The 19,743-nt window shown below is 48.4% G+C and overlaps 1 protein-coding gene across 1 annotated transcript in view; it reads left to right on the plus strand.

Annotated features, from left to right (window-relative positions):
• The first annotated feature begins 3,243 nt into the window (after positions 1–3,243).
• The window catches only part of xpo4 (exportin 4), a 28,189-nt gene continuing 11,689 nt past the window's right edge, over positions 3,244–19,743 (plus strand). The window contains exons 1-8 of the mRNA XM_058082669.1: positions 3,244–3,382; positions 4,720–4,825; positions 4,929–5,070; positions 5,659–5,797; positions 6,247–6,363; positions 6,856–7,008; positions 13,110–13,223; positions 18,866–19,023. Of these exons, the coding sequence (XP_057938652.1) occupies positions 3,317–3,382; positions 4,720–4,825; positions 4,929–5,070; positions 5,659–5,797; positions 6,247–6,363; positions 6,856–7,008; positions 13,110–13,223; positions 18,866–19,023 (995 nt within the window). The 5' untranslated portion in view covers positions 3,244–3,316. The remainder of the gene's footprint in view (positions 3,383–4,719; positions 4,826–4,928; positions 5,071–5,658; positions 5,798–6,246; positions 6,364–6,855; positions 7,009–13,109; positions 13,224–18,865; positions 19,024–19,743) is intronic.

Below are 19,743 nucleotides of genomic sequence, written 5' to 3' on the forward strand. Positions count from 1 at the left end.
CCGTGAAGGTCTCCTCGGAAGCAACATGGAGGATGTGGGCAGTGGGCTTTGCGGTCTGAAGGAGGAATGGAAGGCTTGGTGGCTCCTGGTCCAGCTTCCAAAGCTCCCAAAGCTCCCAAAGAGGTTGGGAGGAAGGAGATGCACTGGCGTATTAAGGCCACACCCACGTGACAAAAGACCAGCGAATGGCAGGCTGATGGTACGGCTACCTTCTGGCCTGACCTTCTGACCTGACCTTCTGGAGAACCTTTTCTTGCAGCACCGGACTTGAACAACACAACACAGACACATACATCTAGAGTAGTTATTGAGGAGGTGACTGGGGAACTAAGACATACATCTAGAGTAGTTATTGGGGAGGTGACGAGTAGAGTGGTGACTGGGGAACTAAGACACATACATCTAGAGTAGTTATTGAGGAGGTGACTGGGGAACTAAGACACATACATCTAGAGTAGTTATTGGGGAGGTGATTGGGGAACTAAGACATACATCTAGAGTAGTTATTGGGGAGGTGACGAGTAGAGTGGTGACTGGGGAACTAAGACATACATCTAGAGTAGTTATTGGGGAGGTGACGAGTAGAGTGGTGACTGGGGAACTAAGACATACATCTAGAGTAGTTATTGAGGAGGTGACTGGGGAACTAAGACATACATCTAGAGTAGTTATTGGGGAGGTGACGAGTAGAGTGGTGACTGGGGAACTAAGACACATACATCTAGAGTAGTTATTGAGGAGGTGACTGGGGAACTAAGACACATACATCTAGAGTAGTTATTGGGGAGGTGATTGGGGAACTAAGACATACATCTAGAGTAGTTATTGAGGAGGTGACTGGGGAACTAAGACATACATCTAGAGTAGTTATTGAGGAGGTGACGAGTAGAGTGGTGACTGGGGAACTAAGACATACTACATCTAGAGTAGTTATTGAGGAGGTGATGAGTAGTGGTTGGTGTTAAGTAGGTTGGTTGTTGGTTAACTACTGTAATTTGTGTGTCAAGTCACCTGACTGTACTGTGGTAGCCTAGCAACATCGTCGTGGAAACGGCGTCTTTCTTTGCTTCACCTTGTGACTTCATGACTGCGGTCTGGGAACTTGACCACTTTATTCTCGCCAGGCTGTGAAGTACTTTGTGTACTTTTACTAACTGTTTTCCTCGGCATGGAGGACATTATCAACGTACTTTTCAAAATGACATCATCAAACGTTTTCTGTGCAACATTACCACTCTTCTCCCGACTTTATTTGTGTCCCAGTACCACTTTGAACTTGGAACAGGAAGACTTTGGTAGTGGTGATGGTAGTGGTAGTGGTGATGGTAGTGGTAATGGTAATGGTAGTGGTTCCACTGGAAGTTCATTGTTCCTGTGACATTACGACGTTCATCATCTTTTGGCAATATGGCGACAGACTTCTTGGAACTTAGCATTTTTGTCATAGCATGACGACTTTTTTGACACAATTTTCCGACTCGGTTGTGGTAGTCTTCCCTTTTTGCCAAGGTGAACTTAAGGACATATTCCCTCATGTTTGTGTGGCCCTAATACGCCCTTGGTCCGAGACCACAGCGCCAGCCTTTAGCGTAGGTTGTTGCATTTTGCTGACTAAGCCCTGATGTTTGACTGGCAGGATGATGGCGACGGTTGTGCTCCACCACGTATTTACTGTCCATGTGCTCTCACGTGTTCTTCTTCCCTTTCCTCCTTGATGTCACCTACGTAGCAACGCCTAGCATCAAAAGCCCAAACACAGCAGCAGCGGCGAGCGGCAATGTATGGCGTTACCTTTCACTAACGTGTGTGGCGAAGCTAGTTGCTAGCCGGCTAGCAGCTAGCCCATGTGGTGTGGCTACGTCAGTGGGCTACTTGGGCGTACCATTATTAACAATGGCATTGTGACTAGCGTGGTTAACACACAGGTCCCATTCCCAAGCGGAGCCTCGGTTGCGCCTTCAGGAGGAATTTAAGGCGGAATGCCACCACTTGCATTCTTAGCGGCCTCTTTTTTAGCTGTTTGTGTATCTTTAGAATGCAGAACAGCGAGAGACAATTCCAAAAAAGTGCAGTTTTCCTTTAAGGTTACATCAGCAACCGACTGCACCCCTTTGAAAATGAGTAAATATAGATATAAATATAGATATAAATATAGATATAAATATAGATATATGTATACCAGATGGACTCGTCATTTGAAAACAAAGAAGAACCAAAAGCTGTGTAACCACAGAGAGAGTTCTCATACCTTTTGTTGAGTTTTTTGGGCTTGTAATGTGATGACTGACAATCATTGACTGACTTCCTGCTTGCTTCAGGTTTTATTTTCATATCCTCTTGGTGTGGTTGCTACCCAGCGTCCGTGCTCCATCATGGATGATACCGTTCATCTTGACATTTCTATTTATACAGATATACATATTTTTTGTACCTCCCCCCACCCACCCATTGTATTTCCTTTCTACTTCCCAGCGTGCTCATGTCCAAATGTCTACACAGTATTATTATTATTATTATTATTATTATTATTCTTTGTGTGGACGGCTATGTCTGTTTTTTCACATTTGTCAAGGGGCTGTCACTGTCTCTGTGTGTAAAATGTATGTATAAATTAAATTAACCAAGTCAGACTCTGCTTTATTTTTTTTATGTGGTAAATGTACAACTTTAGTCTCCTAAATGTGTAACTCTCATTCCCAAAATCTCAGCTTTTTTTCCAGTGTGGCCCTCAGACGGAATGCTATTTCAACACACCATGGAGGGGTCCATCACCATCATCGTTTTGGGGGTGAATACAGTCTATTATTGGTAAAAATAATGCATATGTTACCGAATTAAGTGAAGCATTTTCCAGCTTAAAATGGCCAAATGAACTGAAATACAAATGTGAGGCATTCGAAGATGTTGCGATGACATGTAGTATTCTATATTGGCCACTAGGTGTCACTGTTATTACTTTAATGGCTCAATAGCCTCCAAGTACAGAACAGGGAGTATTTTTCTCTCCACAAAATGCCGAGGACCCTCCAGGCGGCAATGAAAAATGCTTTATTACAAACATTGTATCATAACAGTAATAATAGTAATAACGCTGACATTAAAAAAAATTTAAAATACGTCTAGGTAGATTGATCTGTTTTTTAGAATAAAACATATTGAAAAATGCAAATAAAAATACTGTAAAAATATAAATAAACAAAATGAAGTAGAATGAAAAATAAAAATATCTTTTTAGGACGTGACCTCGTGTGTGAGAGGGAAGTGGCGCCCTCCGTGACCCACAATGCTTTGCGTCTGACGTCATTGCGGAGGGACCATGATGGCGGCGCTCGGTGCACCAGAAGTGATCACACAGCTGGAAAACGCTGCCAAAGTTTTAATGGTGAGACTTTCCCTCTTATCGGGCGGCCATCGAGGGCTAGGCTAGCGGCTCGTTAGCTCGCCTCGGCAGGCGGGGGAGGGGGCGTCCAGGGGCTTCGGTGGTCGCTCATTTGGTGGAGAAAAGTGGACACTTTCTACCCGAGTAACGTGAGCGATGTGTGGCCGGAGCCTCCTCCTTTTTCCTCCTTTTCCTCCATCATTAAGCCACGCTAGTGGACACCATGCGTCCTCCTACCCCCACTAAGGCTGCTTCATGCTGGGATGAATCCCAGAAACTTCCTTCTTCGGTGGTCAAGTTGGCATCTCTCACTGCTGGGAGCTGATGCAGCTTCTCTAAACTACACTAACTAGCTCAACTACACTAACTAGCTAAGCTACACTAACTAGTTCAACTACACTAACTAGCTAGGCTACACTAACTAGCTAGGCTACACTAACTAGCTAATCTACACTAACTAGTTCAACTACACTAACCAGCCAAATTACACTAACTAGCTAGGCTACACTAACTAGCTCAACTACACTAACTAGCTAAGCTACATGAACGAATTAAACTACACTAACTAGCTAAACTGCACCAACTAGCTAAGCTACACCAACGAGCTAAACTACCCTTATGTAGCTAAACTACACTAAGTAGCTAAAATATATGAATGGGCTAAGCTACACCAACTAGGTAAACGTGAACAAGCTAAGCTACACCAACTAGGTAAACTTGAACAAGCTAAGCTACACCAACTAGGTAAACTTGAACAAGCTAAGCTACACCAACTAGGTAAACCTGAACAAGCTAAGCTACACCAACTAGGGACCACAGCCTAAAGGAGTACTTTCCACAGCTTGAGCGAGTTGTCCACGCCACCATTAGAGGCCAGTCCCAAACCAACCATGACAACTAACTACCACAACCTTAACTAGTTCTAGTTCACCGAGCGGACAAGCTAGTTGCATCCCCAGATCAACAGTTGGCTCCCCCGGCCCCACCATGGAGGTTTAGCACACTCAACAACCCACCCGTCTTCACCCTAACTTGCTAGCTGAGCATTAGCTTAGCAGCTAGGCCCCGCCCTCCAGGACCTGGAAGAAGTACAGCTAGCTAGTAGCCATCCTGTCCATCCTGCTCCACAACGTAGATGTTATGGAACAATGCGGCACACCAGGAGGACCGGATGCGGCTCAGCCGGATGCGGCTCAGCCGGATGCGGCTCAGCCGGATGCGGCTCAGCCGGATGCGGCTCAGCCAGCCTCGGCCGTGGAGGCTGCACGAGTGACGTGTACTGTGACGCTGTGAAGCAGAAACTGGGACGCACGACAGTTTTCCCGTTGTTTGTTTTCCAGGCACCGCCGTCCATGGTCAGCACGGAACAGCGGCATCATGCTGAGCACGTCTTTCTCTCTTTCCGCAAGTCCAAGTCCCCCTTTGCCATTTGCAAACACATCTTGGGTAAGTCCTGAACCCCCCAGCTTGGTCGGGTCGACGTATCCCGTTCTAGATAGTGTTCTTGCGTGTGCCTGGAAGAGTCCCGTAAACCTGTTGGTGTTTGCAGAGACCAGCAAGGTGGACTACGTGCTGTTCCAGGCGGCCACCGCCATCATGGAGGCGGTTGTGCGCGAGTGGATCCTGCTGGAGAAGACCAGCATCGAGTCCCTGCGGGCGTTCCTCCTCACCTACGTCTTGCAGAGACCCAAGTAAGTCAGAGGGACGCCCGTGCTGCGTTCAAGACCACCGGGAAGTCAGACATACTGTTTTCTTACACTTGGAGTCTTCCGGGCAAGTCAAGCAACAAATTCCAAATAACAAAGCTCTAATCTATTTGTTGGTGGTGGTTCAGTGGCCCTTGAAGGCACCACAGCCGTGACGTGAGACTGAAACCGATGCATAACTTTCTCATGACGCCGCCACAGTTTAATGAATCCACCTTTTCAACTTCTGTACCTTTGCCGCTCTGACATTCTTCACTGGAGTAGTTTTTGAAAAAGGAGTACCTGGACAGGTCTGATTACTTGCTAAGTTGGCAAAAGCGGTCCCTCCTACTACGTCTTCTTCTTCTCTGGCAGATCAGGGGCGTATGGCGTGTGTCAACAAGCCGAGTTACAGTTGGAATGTGTTTGTTTTGTGTGTCGGGACATAAATTGACCAAATATTCATATATGGATTCTGTGGCGTGGGGGGGGGCACCAGGGCCAGCAAAGTCATCTCTGCAGGCTTAAACACGATCCGACGCACTGACCTACGTTTACCACTTCACCTCATCCTTCCTTGTGGTCTTCATGCAGCTTGCAAAAGTACGTGCGGGAGCAGATGTTGCTGGCCGTGGCCGTCATCGTCAAGCGGGGCTCCCTGGACAAGACCATCAGCTGCAAGGGGGTCTTCCACGAGGTCGGACAGCTCATCAGCAGCGGCAACCCGGCAGTGGTAAGAGAAGGGCATCGTGTGCAAGCGTGCTAAATATTCATACTAAACATTAGCACGCTATTAGTATTATTAAAGGCCTATTCGTGGAAGCTAAGCTAACGTATCGGCAGCTTGGTGGCTCCGAGGTCATGCGGGAAGCGGGAAGGCGTATCCGTGATGGAGATGCACATTGTTCCCGTGATAGATAGACCAGTCCAAAGTGCTGCCTGCTAGCCAACTTGTTAATACTCATACGTCCAGCAGGTGGCAGCACCTCATTTGGCGCCAATGTGCCTTTGGGCCAATGAAAGAAAATAAACCGTCCCTTTCACTTTTCAACCATTGATAATCGATTACATAGAATGGTTCAATGCCACATTGAACACAATGAACAGGTAGAACTTAGTTCCCTCTAAAGCTAGCCCAGCGGTCACGCCGCCACCATATTGGCGTTTCTCTTCTGTCTGCAGCAAACGTTGGCCTGCTCCATCCTGACGGCGCTGCTCAGCGAGTTCTCCAGCTCCAGTAAGACCAGCAGCATCGGACTCAGCATGGAGTTCCACGGCAGCTGCAAGCGCCTCTTCCAGGTTCAAACGTCCATGTCCCTCATTTCTGTGCTGTCAAACCATCCTCAGCTGTAGCAGTTTGGAGACGGAGAGGGAGAGGAGGAACCCTCTTAGGGACTGAATGTGGCCATTACAGCATATATTTGCTTTTAAAGCATTCAAAGGTCATTCAAAGCTGCAATAATTGTCCAAGGCCATCAAGTCTGTGTAACTGGCGACCCCTAGTGGCCAGTGTTGACAGTTCAACATCCTATGTTAGTTCATTTAGGCATTGTTGCCATGGAAGAATATGTCAAATTAGCTCAATACGCATATTTCTCCACTAACCATTTAGTCATTCCTTTTTGAAAAGCACCTGAAAGTGTCGAGTCCAGTCAGTAGAGAAGTGGATAAACAACAAACCATCTGAGTCATCCATATTATTGCATATGAAATGTGAATGTTTAGAAAAAACAAAGCGTTTTGTGCCCAAATCAACAATGATTGTCGCTAACCGTCCCGTGCGTCCCTCAGGAGGAGGGCCTTCGCCAGATCTTCATGCTGACCATGGAGGTTCTGCAGGAGTTCGGCCGCCGAGAGAACCTCAGCGCTCAGATGTCGTCCGTCTTCCAGCGCTACCTGGCTCTGGCCAATCAGGTGCTCAGCTGGAACTTCCTGCCACCCAATCATATCCTTTGCTTGCCACTGTCCTCCCCGGCTCACTTGAACGCTAGTGTGACTGTTAGCGAAGCGTTACGGCGTAGTAGCCAATTACTGTAGGTTGCCATGGTGACTGTAGGGCTCAATATTGTGTAATGCGTGGACGTTTGTGGCTGAAGATCACATGTCCACGTATCATCTCAAAGAGGTGTGTGGGCATCGTTCCTGCTGATAGCCTCACCTTGCTGTGACCCGGCTCCCGCTGGTACGTGCGCTACGCTCGCTCGTCTGTGCGTCTTCTCCAAGACTAAAGTGTCAGCTCCCATTCCACGTTAGGTGTAGACCACGCTAGGCGGACCGTGCTGTGATGTCAGGTGCAATGAGGTCGTGGAACGAAAGATATGTAGGATGATAACCGATCTAATCATCATGTCAGACTGGATCCTCATGTCATCATGCTAAATACACGTCTTTAGCCTTTGCGTTCGATATGTCAACTTCATGAACATCATAAGGTTTCTGTTGTGCATGGGGGTACATGGCTTCAGGTCAAACGTCTAAAGGGGTACGTGGCTGTTAAGGCTTTGGGAAGCACTGGTCTAGAGGGTACCAACATCTTCACGTACTCCACATACAGCACACGTGTCCTTCGCTTCGGGACAAAGAGGCTGCTGAAGGCCCGGCTGAGGCTGGGCTCCTGTGCGTCCGTGTGATGCCACTATGAGTGTCCAGGGGTTTCTCCGTAATTGCGGGGCCGACAGCCGCCGCCTTTCAAAGCCGAGTAAACACTCCTTTCAAGCAGAGCGTTTTTCATCGAGCGGCGTGCGTCCCATCCGTCCTCGCTTGTGAGGCCGGGCCCTTGGGCTCGGGTGTCGTGTGTCGGCGGCACGCTCCCCGGGCGTCTGTTGGACACCACGTCACTCTGCACCGGGCTTGACTCGGGCCGGGGCGGCAGTCAGGTGCTGTAAATGGCCGCCTGAGCTGACAGATGGGGTCGCCGCGTCCCCCGCCCCCCCGCCGCCACGTGGCCGCATGTGTCCACATATTTGTAAGTCAGTCCATTCTGCCATCTGCTTTGTTCCTTCACCCGACAGGAATGTGAGGACGCTTCGGTCCGATTAAAGCGTGACGTTCCCACCCACCCACTCTCAGTAACTCGGACTCCCCAGCCTCCGGATCCGTGGCTGGATCCATGTGATCCATGTGGTCCATGTGATCCATGTGGCTGCAAACATGCAATCAAAAACAGGCCGCAAAAGGAGCTGTTCCCGTGGCCGGCCGTACTATGGTCATTAGTGCTAACTGGGGGGGGGGGTCAGTGCCAGTGCATCGGCGCTTGAGGGATTACGGGTGTGTAAAACGAGGCTGGATGTTTTCCTTGACCCTGACCTGAATGGAGACTCTTCATCTGCTTCTGTCCAAACAAAGACTGGATGAAGCTTGAAGTGCATGGACACATGCTAATGTGTCAGTGTATTAATGTACTAATATGACATATACTACATATATAGCATATACATATGTATACTAACCCTTTGTTTATCGTGGTTCATTGGGTCCAGACCCAACCATAAGACAATTTCCCGCAAGTAGTATTCCTTATTTATAAATGGAATATTTTGCAGTTCTGGCATTGGAAACCTGTTGATGGCTGTTCTAAATCCAGTTTGAACATGATTGATATGATAGATATGATAGATATGAAATAACACCTACTTTATTCCCCAATACAGTAGAGAGAACCCCAGAAAAGAAGCCATTTTAGACCGATAGAAAACTTGTACTCTTGTGTATTGCAGTACATGTGTTCCCAAGGAGCGCTTGTTGACGGGTGGGCAGATGAGTGGAGGACAGGAAGTGACGTGTGAGGTTGTAGAGTTGCGTTTTATCTTGTGAAGGCTAGCCAATCGTAGCCTATTGATCAGGATGATTATTGCCTGTTGTTCCATGGATCAAGTCTGGCGCTTCTCTCGCCCGGCAATCACTGCCACCTAGTGACCGGTCTAGAATACTACATACACAGTTACAATGAATTTAGGCAAAGTATATGTAGAACTAGGCTTATGGGTTTAAAAGAAACAAATATGATTTCTTTATTTATAGTTTTAAAAATCGTGCTAGTGTGAAGCCGGGAAATTTGAACCACGATGTGGCGAGGGATGACTACATATAATTGTTTTTAATGTAGCTTTATACCTCAGGTATCGTTTTACCATCATGTATCATAGCTAATATACCTGTAATGTACCGTAATGACATTATATGTCTAGTGGTCTAGGTACCTCTGATGTACCACGTAATGTACCAATAATGTACCATGGTACAATACATTGTTGTTAATGGACTTCCCATGTGGCATATTGGCATCATAAGTAATGACGGCGCTACTCGAGACATTTGAAGGCGTATGCTAAGGCATGCCTAAATGATGGATTGTGCTAACGTTGACACTTTGCTGCTGACAGCTGTGTCGTCGTCTGCGGAACAAAGCCGAGGCAGGCGGAGGGCCGATGACAACAGGAGATGCTGCGGGCATCCGCGGGGGGGGGGTGGGTTATTATTCCACATGGCGAGACTTAAGGCGGGATGCGTCGCTTAAACCCCACCACGCGCCTTAGCATAGCGCCGCGCTCCTCACACGGCTGCCGGCCGAGGCGCTGGCGTGGCCCTGAGGATCAGACATAATGAATAGAGGATACAGTAGAGGCTCGCTAATCCGTCCAAGGTCGGGGCGGCTCGCAAAATGATGAGATTACTGAGCTCTTCTATTTGTTGGCTATTTGCAGCGGGAATGAGGACGCAGGGAGAGCTAATGGCTAATGGCTGACGTGAAAGATGAACTGCCAAGACAAGACGGTGCCAGCTGCTTGCCGTTCAACTCCTTTCATATTCCTCACTCCTGTGTGGTATGCCCTACTGCGCTGCTCGTCCTCATTGGTCGCGGTTGCCATGGCTACGTGATTGTGTATGGAAAGCTTTCGGTTGTGTGAAAAGGTTTTTGCCCGCTTCCTGATTTCCTTTGTTTGCATGTTTGTCACACTTAAATGTTTCAGATCATCAAAGTAATTGAAAAGACACAACTGAACACAAAATGCAGTTTTTAAATGAAACTTTTTTGTATTTAGGGAGAAAGATATGCAAACCAACACGGCCTTGTGTGGAAAAAGTGATTTCCCCTGTTTGAACATTGAGATCCATCAGTGTGCAAAAGGTTATAGAGCCATTTCTAAAGCTTTGGGACTGCAGCCAACCACAGTGAGAGCCATTAGCCACAAATGGCCAAAACGTGGAACGGTCGCTAACCTTCCCAGGAGTGGCTGGTCAACCAAAATGACCCCAAGAGCGGAGCCACGACTCATCCGAGAGGTCACAAAAGACCCCACAGCGACATCCAAAGGACAGGCCTCACTGGCCTGTTAAAGGACACTGGGCATAAACGGCCTGGATGGTCGAGTTCTAAGACCAAAACCAACATTAAGGCTAGTCTCAATTTCTTGATGATCCCCAAGACCTTTGGGAAAATACCGTTTCCCTCTACATCTGGCAAAAGTCAAACATGGTGGTGGTAGTGTGATGGTCTGGGGCTGTTTTGCTGTGATACACAGAAGCATGAATTGTGCAACAATGATCTAAAAGACAGCAGCGAGTCCACCAAAGCACATGGAGACTTTGGAGCGGCCTAGTCCAAGTCCTGAGCTGAATCCCTGACGAGGGTGCAAGTCTGACTCCACACACGTCACCGATGCTGAAGTACCGTGTAATAGTACTGGAATCATCCCTTAGCATGCCGTAGAATATTCCACGACTCCGTGTAGCAGTCAGACTCCATCATATAAAGTTCTCTAAACATCCTGTCCAATAACCCTGTGGCTGTAAATAATGTATATATATATATATATATATATATATATAACTGATAACTGATTTGTATTACCTTGATTTTGCACTTTTTGTGCTTTTGTGTTGTGCTTTTGCTGCTGTAAAGCTGGAAGTTGGCACGTCTTGTCTTGGCTAGACCTGTTTAGTTTCATTGGAACGGAATTTCAACCCAAGGGAGCAGGAATGATGACCGTACGGTGTCATAGTGGAGGAACTATACTTTAAAGTTGACTGGGGATGACGATGTTGCGGCAAGTGAGGAGACCCATGACACACGTCCTAGTAGACGTGTGTCATGGGTCTTGCAGGCGGGTGGGGGGGGGTGTGTGCATCTATTAGTAGCCTGCTGGAGGCTTGAAGTAGTGGCAGGTGATGCCTTTTAACCGGCGACCGCCACCACATGTGCTGGTCACTCCATGGCGTACATTCATCATCCTGCAAGCATGCACATGACACACACACACAAACGCTCCATTTTGTATGCTTTGGTAAGGCGGGGCAACATGAAGCTAAATGGTAGAGTGGTAGAGTATTTTCCTACTAAATGAAAACATCCAAGCATGCCTAGCAAATGTTGCTGTTAGTGGTTTAAAAGAACAGATTGGGGGACAAAAGTCTTTATTTTTCCCAATCCTGAATTACAATGCATACAAATTGTCATTAAACTTGGTTTGGCCTGAACGATGGCTAACATTCATAGCTAAACTTAGTCAAATTGCTATTAATAGCTGACAACAAACATAACTTGCATCCTCTGGCGTCAAAGCAGGAAGAGGCGGCTATAATTCTATTTGTGTCCAAACTGTGGCCCGTGGGTGTTTATTCATTCCAGTAAGAAAACTAAAAAAACAAAACAGTGAAATAGGAAAAATCAGCAGTAATTTTACAAAAATATCATAAATATTACAAGACAAAAGTTGTAATTTTAGGAGAATAATGTAACACATTATGTAAAAACATTTTAGTAGCATAAGGTTGACATGTTCTGGAAAAAAGATGCTTCTTCTTCTTCCTCCTTGGGCTTTCCCTCCAAGGCTCCCCAGCAAACCCACCTCCTCCATCCAACCCTGGCCTCCTCCATCATGTCCTCCTCCACCACATCCATAAACCTCCTCTTTGGTCTTCCTCATTGAAGCCGCATCTTAGGTGAACTGGGAGCCAGTGCAGGTCAGCTAGTACTGGGAGATATGCTGGGAGTCCCGCCTCCTGGTGCTGTGGTATTTTGTACTAACGGCCGGCGTTTCAAAGGGAAAATGGCAGCACGTTACAGTAATGGAGGCCGTGGGGGCAGTCCCTCAGCCTGGTGAGGAAGCTCCGGTGGAGCGCTCTCCATCTTCCTCATTCCTTCCCTCCCCGCCAAAGTTCACTTTGAGGACGTCTGCCCACACCGCCGCTATTCTTAACTCGGCCGCCGGAGCGAGGAGGCGTGGTCCTGCGCCATTGAAGCAGACCCTTTGACAGGTGCCAAGGTTTGGGCCCAAAGCGTGTTGCAGTGCGGCGTGGGCGTGGCCGACACCGGGAGCGAGTGTAGGCCTTCCGACGCCGGAATGTGCGACCTCGCCGCCCTCTGCCGCAGTTTGGCTTTGATGGAGCATTCCACGGCGGAGTAGTTTGTAAAACGATGCAGGCGGAATCTGGTGATGGCCGTTTGATGACAAAATGGGCTGGAAGCAGAACTGAGAGAAGTCTTCTTGATTGGCAGGAGCTTTTCTTTTTATTTGCAGCAACTATGACAAACATCTCCGTGTCCAGCTTTTCCACTATAAATAACAAACCGCCGTGTTATCCGGGAACGTTTATGATATTGGCTAAAATTGGACCCCAAGGTGATATTTGTTGGAATAAATGAGTTCTTGAGATTGTCATCAGGTCATAGTTAGCTTGTTGTTGGTAGAAGACATCTGGACTTCAGGACTCCTAACAACTGATTTAAAGACTTGATGAGGACAGGGTGTCTCGTGGACACCGAGGAGGGGGAGAAGCATGGACGCGAGTGCAGGATGATTGGCTGAGGAGCGGGAGGGGGGCGGGTCCTGGCTTTGAAGGAGTCTGGAGGCTGAGCCTGGTCTGAGGCATGCACATTAGCGCTGCGATTGTCTGCAGGGTGAGCGTCCCTGGAGGAGGTGCAGAGGTGAAGGAGAGGACAGGAAGGCCGAGGGGAGGCGGAGTCAGCTGATGAGGGAAAGCCGGAGGAGCAGGAAGTTGCAGGCCTCCTCATGCTGCTGTTTACCTTAACCGGCGGCGGGTCACTGGGGCGCCACTACATCGCCATGTTTGAGGCCGCACAGAACGTCATGCTGAAGCCCACCGAGTCGTGGAGGGAAGCCCTGCTGGACACCAGAGTGATGGACCTCTTCTTCACCGTGAGTACCTCCATCTCATCCTAATCACATCCATCTCCGCCGGCTGTCAGAGGTCTGGACGCACCTTCTTGTCGCCATTTAACGAGAAGGCGTGTCCACACCTTTGGAGCTGAAACACATCAGGACGCTGTAGTACTACTGTAGTATGTGATCTCGTACCCCTTCCTATTACTAGTGCCAGCAGTGCCTAACGGGCTGTCATGGAAAGGGGGAGGAGCTTCCTCAGGCATCCCTGAAACAAACGTAGCCAATCTGGTGTGTTAGCGTATCGTCAATATTCATCCTCAGGAAATGGTGTTGCTGCGTGGAGGCTGCCTGACGTGATTCATCAACTTGGCTTCAGTTCTGTCCTGCATTGTTCCGTTTTTGAAAGCAAAGGGTAAATTCCCAGATGTGACTTTTCTAGTTCATGGCAGCCCCCCATGACCGACGAGCTCTCGCAGTTCAGCCTGGTTTCTGGAAGTGACGTCATCGGTCATTGGCATACGAGACGGGGGACGTTTACAGTGGTTGTAGCCAAGCTTTGGGCCATGTGTGGACAGGAACTGGAACCTTAAGACGTGAAGATGTACACGGGTCGCCTGCAAACCAGACTCTGGACTCGCTTATCCTTCCATTATTCCTCTAACTGGGCTTCCTAATCAAGGTGTCTTCATAGCATGTTTGTATATTTGGCCACAGAGCCGCCAAAGACGACCCTTTGGACGTACCCCAAAGGCGAATTTTTGTCAGGTAGATTTAAAGAGGCGCCCTTAAGGGGCTTCTGGTGGTCCGTTGTGGGCCCCTGCCATCGATCTCCACCTTTTACAGAACGATGCTTCAATGTTGTTAGGGAACAAAAGGAGAAAAGCGCTTGGGTCTGCACGACTTGGCTTAGTCTGCACCGGGATCGCTGAGCTGGGAAGATGTTGGATCAGGCTGCCGTGAGTAAGAACGTCCAAGGTAGTTGGTGGAGAGCTTTGTTCTTCTCAGTCCTCAGGAGGTTCTCCAGTGACCATCCCAAGTTGATGAAACGGTGCGGTGCAGTCATTAGACAAATGTATAAAAAAAAAAGGAAAATCACGCCATTGCCGTTTTTGGACCAAAGGCTTTCACAGGCTTTGGTTGTCTTTTATGGAGCTTCAGTAAAGAGGAAGCATTAGCGGCAGTTAGCATAATGCTAATCAGAGGTCAGCCGGACACTTCAGTGCCGTCTCCCAATTGAATAAAAAAAAAAAAATTCCATCAGGTTCATGTTGCTGCTGGAATCTTCACAATGTGTTTTGTGTTGGTTTCGCCTTTCAGGTCTTCAGCCCCGTCTCCCGCTCTGGTATTTCTAGTAGCTCAACTGTTTGTTGTTGTAGACGCTTGCGGCACTCACAGCTGTCTGTGTGTGTGTTGGGTGGGTGTGGATGTGGAATGGAGACCATATCTGCCCCCGTGGGACTATGTCAACGTTGGTTTATGCAGCGTCTCCATGTTGTTTGTTTCTTTAATTTGATGTACGCCTCTGCTGTCTCACCTGCTGCCTGCCGTCCTGCCCCCCCCCCCCCCCAACAGACACACACACCATGGTGACATCCACACTGCCGCCTCACAAATGCCCCAATCCTCCTCTTGGTATCAAGTGGGCTTGGCATGGCTCTACTTAGGGTTGGTATAGCACTTCTAGACTTCTGGAGCTTTTTGCTTGTTTTTCTTGGCTTTGTCTCCGTGTGTGCAGACTAGGGATGGGAAATGAATGATCAATTGGTACTTATATTGGACCTGTCCCAGGCCAGAACAACCACAGGAGGAAGCAATTGTAAACTTCTCCAATCTAACAAAGCTAAAATGCAAACGTACGCCATTCAGATAACGTGGTGTCCTCGCACATTGGAAGGCACCTAGCATCATCACAGCTTAGTGTTTGTGTATAACACCTGTGTGTGTCACTACACGTACGGAAGTATTACTACGTCATCGGGACGGTCCCATTGATTGGCCGCCAATGGAATCCAAGCACCTACCGTATGCCCATGGATGCCTCTGAGCGCCGATGGCAAAGGCCAACCAGCTACGCTTTGTACGATTGCATGAAGCCAGCCCCCCCCCCCCCCCCCACTTAGCATTCCTTCACACGGCCTGAGACTTACCTGTCCTTTGAGAGTGCTATAAACGTAGCACCCTGGAAACGCCATGACAAACATCTTGCCCTGGAGCACGTTACAAAGCTTCCCTTTAAGACAAGAACAAAGACTGGGTGGGGTGGGGTGGGGTGGGTGTTGGAGGCTGATGGAGGATCATCAACACTGGACGCTCATCCATATTCGTGTGATGGTCGGAAGTCTAAAGCAGGCTAGCGGTCTAGATGACCAAACTCTATCATGCGCCTCGCATGCGACTAAAAAAAACCCAAACAGAAAAGTTCATGTGCATGTCATGAACATATGTTGATTGGCACTTTTTCACATCCCATGGAATTGTGCACAACATCGGTGATAGGACTGCAATGTATCGTTGACAATATGACCGGCCATCACGTCCTCCAAGGTCGCCCACAAAGTCAGCAAAGCGTCAGCCAGCATTTGTTTCTGTTGAACGAAAGACAATAAGCTGGAGGCAAAGTGTTGATCTGGTACAACGGAAAGACGAGCCTAGGGAGGGGACACACGCCGACCGGGCTTTGTCTCCTTCTATAAATAGCATCGCTCATCCTCCTCTTCATCCGCCACACTCTCCTCCTGGGCCGCCCGTCTCCCTTTTGTTCCTCTTGTGGCATCGCCATCACAATACACAACAGATGGCACTTTGCTGACAAGGACGTTACACAACCTCACTCAAAACCCATGGACTTTACAGAGATGCTGTCTCCGTGGGGGGCCCCGTGAGCGATGGCCCCGTGAGCGATGGCCCCGTGAGCGATGGCCCCGTGAGCGATGGCCCCGTGAGCGATGGCCCCGCTACTCTGAACGACAATACACTTCATGTGGAATATGGCAGGATGGGAACGGCACATGAAATGTTTTGCACACACTCTAAACTTCCCAGTGGAGTTGAACGGCTGCCGTGGAGTTAAAGGACAACCGCACCTCCACTTCCGTTTCCATAACGTTAACCACATATTCACCAAGCTACAGAGATATTCTTATTCTAATAATCCTTCATATTTGTATGCCATAGAGCTGCTCTAGAGGTGTAGTGGCACCCCACCACACCACAGCGCCCAGATACTCGCCTAGCTACTCGCCCGGCTGACAACTAGCTTCATCACACACATGCTCATTGTGTGTCATGCTAACACTACATACTGGAGCTGCAGCCACTGCTGCTGTGTTTTTAATTTAGATAAATCCATGTGTTCATGTCTCACATAAGGATTGTGGATGAGGACTTTTCCCGCTAATGTCCAAGCAGAAGCCTGATGAAAGTTACTTAGGATTTGTGAGATCCAAACACCATCCCTGGATCGTGATACAACGTCTAAAGCTGGGATTTGGCCAGGCTTATATTTGACATTGTCGTCTTTTAAAAGTAATGTTCAAATACTGTCTGGTCTTGTCATGGATCATGTATGGTTTCATCTCGTGACACCCCTCATCGGTTTCTTCCAGGCGCTGTAGTTTAGTTGGCCACGGTCCAATTGGGATGGATGGATCCTTTTGATAAGGCGGTCCAGCCACCAGCTACATAACCAATGAATCCTTCCAATACCAGCAAAGCGTGTTGTACTACTGCCATCAGTTCCCTCATGAAAGTGTATTGACAGTTTGATGGGATAAGTAGTAGTAGTAGTAGTAGTAGTAGATGGGATATGTTGTGTCCCGTAGCCCGCTACGCTTCTCCCATGCAGCATTAGCACTGAACTTGTTACCATGACGACGGCACAAACAGCATCAAGTCAGGCCTTCCGGAGATATGGCGTCCGTGAGTTAATTAGCATGCGTTAATCCAATTATGCTGATTGGTTAAGATCCTTCAGCCGCGTATCTCCAACCGTAGGCAAGCTGACTGACATTACTGGCATGGTCCACATCGTTGGCTCGTGCAGCTGCTTTCTTTGAACTCTTCAATCTTTTGGGCCCTCCCCCCTCTGGCCGCCTCCCCCACAGCCTTCCTCCCCCTCCTCTCGCCAGCCTCTTCCAGGCGATGACTTCACGCCGAGGAAGCTGGCGGCAGCAGCAGCCTAGCGCTCCAGCCGCAATGTTGCGTTAGCATCTTGGCCGCCTGGGAGGGGAACACGGCAGGCGTGAAGGAGGAAGTTTCATGGCTTCAGTCATGGCCGAGTTTGCAGAGGAGAATTCCTGGATTTTAAAGCAACGCGCTTGGAGAGGCGAGGAGGAGGAGGATGGGAGCGAGCGGCAAAGAGTGAAGCAGTGGCGTTCCGGATGCGTGCACCGTCGTGTCGGCGGAAACACATGTTGCTGACCCACTGGCCTCTCCATGCTGCCCCCCCGCCGAGCAAGAAGCCAACATGGGACTGCTCGGTACCGTCAATCCAACGACGCGGCACCATAAGTCCAGACCTCATCGAGATGTTTCCTCTCTGGGTTTGACCAGGCTGCCTGTGCCCTCAAACGCAGTGACTGTGTGTGTGTGTGTGTGTGTGTGTGTGTGTGTGTGTGTGTGTGTGTGCGCGCGAGCCCACGCTCTTTGCTGAAAGCCATCTTGCCGCCACTCACCTGACCTGACAAGGAGGGTGAGGCAGGACCACCTCCATGTTGAGCATGCTACAGTTGGCAACGTTCCTTCCAGATGAAAGCCCATTTGACCGCATGCTCGGTGAAATCATGTAGCAAGGCTGCTATTCATGTTACAGTACGTTTAGCGTTGGTGGATACTATATACTGCGTAAATATACTACTCCTTTCTAATATTTCATGGAACCGAACTCATCTTGTGGGCTGCGACTGAGTATGATGGCCACGTTGAAAAAAAAAAAAATCGGACATTTAAAGAATAAAGTCAGATATTTACGAGGAAAAAAGTTGTAAATTTACAAGAAAAAAGTTTTACTTTTATGAGAATAAATAAATTCATAAGAAATAAGCAAAAAAAAGTCTTACATTTACGAGAAAGAATATTAGGGGAATAAATGTGTAAATTTATGATAATGAAGTCTTACATTCCCAGAATAAGGTTGGGAATTTACAAGAATAAAGTCCTAAATTTAGGAGGAAATAATATTGCAGCTTTGTTCTGGTGAATTTAGGAGGAAAAAAAGTCCTAAGATCAACTTTTTGTCTCGTAAATTTTAGACTTTATTCTGAAAATCTGAAGATGATTCTTTTTTTCCAATGTGGCCATAATGCTGGGTCGTAGCGGGCAGTGAATGTGGGGCCTCTGTCGCACAGTTCAGGCATCCGGCATTTGTCCGTCTGCGCTGTGAGGTATAAAGTACCTGAAGAAGTGAATTGTTTGTAAATAAGTAATACACCAAATGAAATGTATTTGTCAGCAGCTAATCCTACAAGTCAGTCACAACACGCCGTCCCTGTGGTTTTACCACATGGAAGCCCAGTTCCCACCGGGAACCGGGACAACACGCGGTTGCAGCTGTATTCCATTTTGCTGGTCTCTGTGTAAAAGTGATGGCCACATGGCATGCTGTGGCTCCAATGAACTCCAAGAGTTCTTCTGAAGTACCAAGAGAGCTACAGTAAGTGTCTTTTCATGTCCTTCAGGTCCACAGGAAGATTCGGCAAGACTCGGACATGGCCCAGGACTCCCTGCAATGTCTAGCCCAGCTGGCCTCCATGCACGGACCCATCTTCCCAGACCAGAGTGCCCAGGTCTCCTACCTGGCCCACCTGGTGGAGGGCCTGCTCAGCATGATCAACGGGTCAGTACCCAGGCTGGAACGTCTTTCTTTCATTCTAGTGTGTATTATACTATACTAGTGTGTGTGTGTGTGTGTGTGTGTAGAAAGAAGTTCCTTTTAGGAAAACAACCTCCTCAAACACATGGGGGGGTCGGTACCCCGCCTCTGACAGGTCCCCCGGCCAATCATTCACGCCCACATTCGTATTTATGAACAATTTGGAATTTTGCCGGAAGTGACACCTCTTGGCTGCAGCCCGTCAGTAGAAAATAATAAAGGTAAAAATCATCCGTTCCAGGGTCAAACTATCACAGTCGAGTCTTTGAGGTCCCATTGTGACATTCTTAAGCGATGTGGCGAGTCTTTGCGTCCAGTCGCAGGTCCCCTTAAACGTGGACATTCATTGAGGAAATAGTGAGAGGGGGTCTTTCCAGAAGCTCGCTGTGACCGGACCCTCTCTCCGCACACAGTCCAGCTCTCCATCTGTAATCACCTATTCCTCTATTCCTGGAGCTTTTTTCCAGTTGCCTCATCGGAAAACCATGCGGAGAGGGACGGCCTCTCGGCAGTGATTGAGCTGTTCTGCTCTCGCAGTCGGGCCCAGCCGGGCCTGGCACACAACCTTCCCCAGGACCGGGAACGCCGCTTGGGGCTCTTAAGCGGAGCAGAGGTGACGGCGTTGAAGCGTCTGAGCTAATGATGGCGCATATACTGTGGTAGACAAAAGGCGGCTGTGTTGCT

This window comes from Doryrhamphus excisus, chromosome 9, assembly GCF_030265055.1.
Source record: "Doryrhamphus excisus isolate RoL2022-K1 chromosome 9, RoL_Dexc_1.0, whole genome shotgun sequence".
Classification (NCBI taxonomy): domain Eukaryota; kingdom Metazoa; phylum Chordata; class Actinopteri; order Syngnathiformes; family Syngnathidae; genus Doryrhamphus; species Doryrhamphus excisus.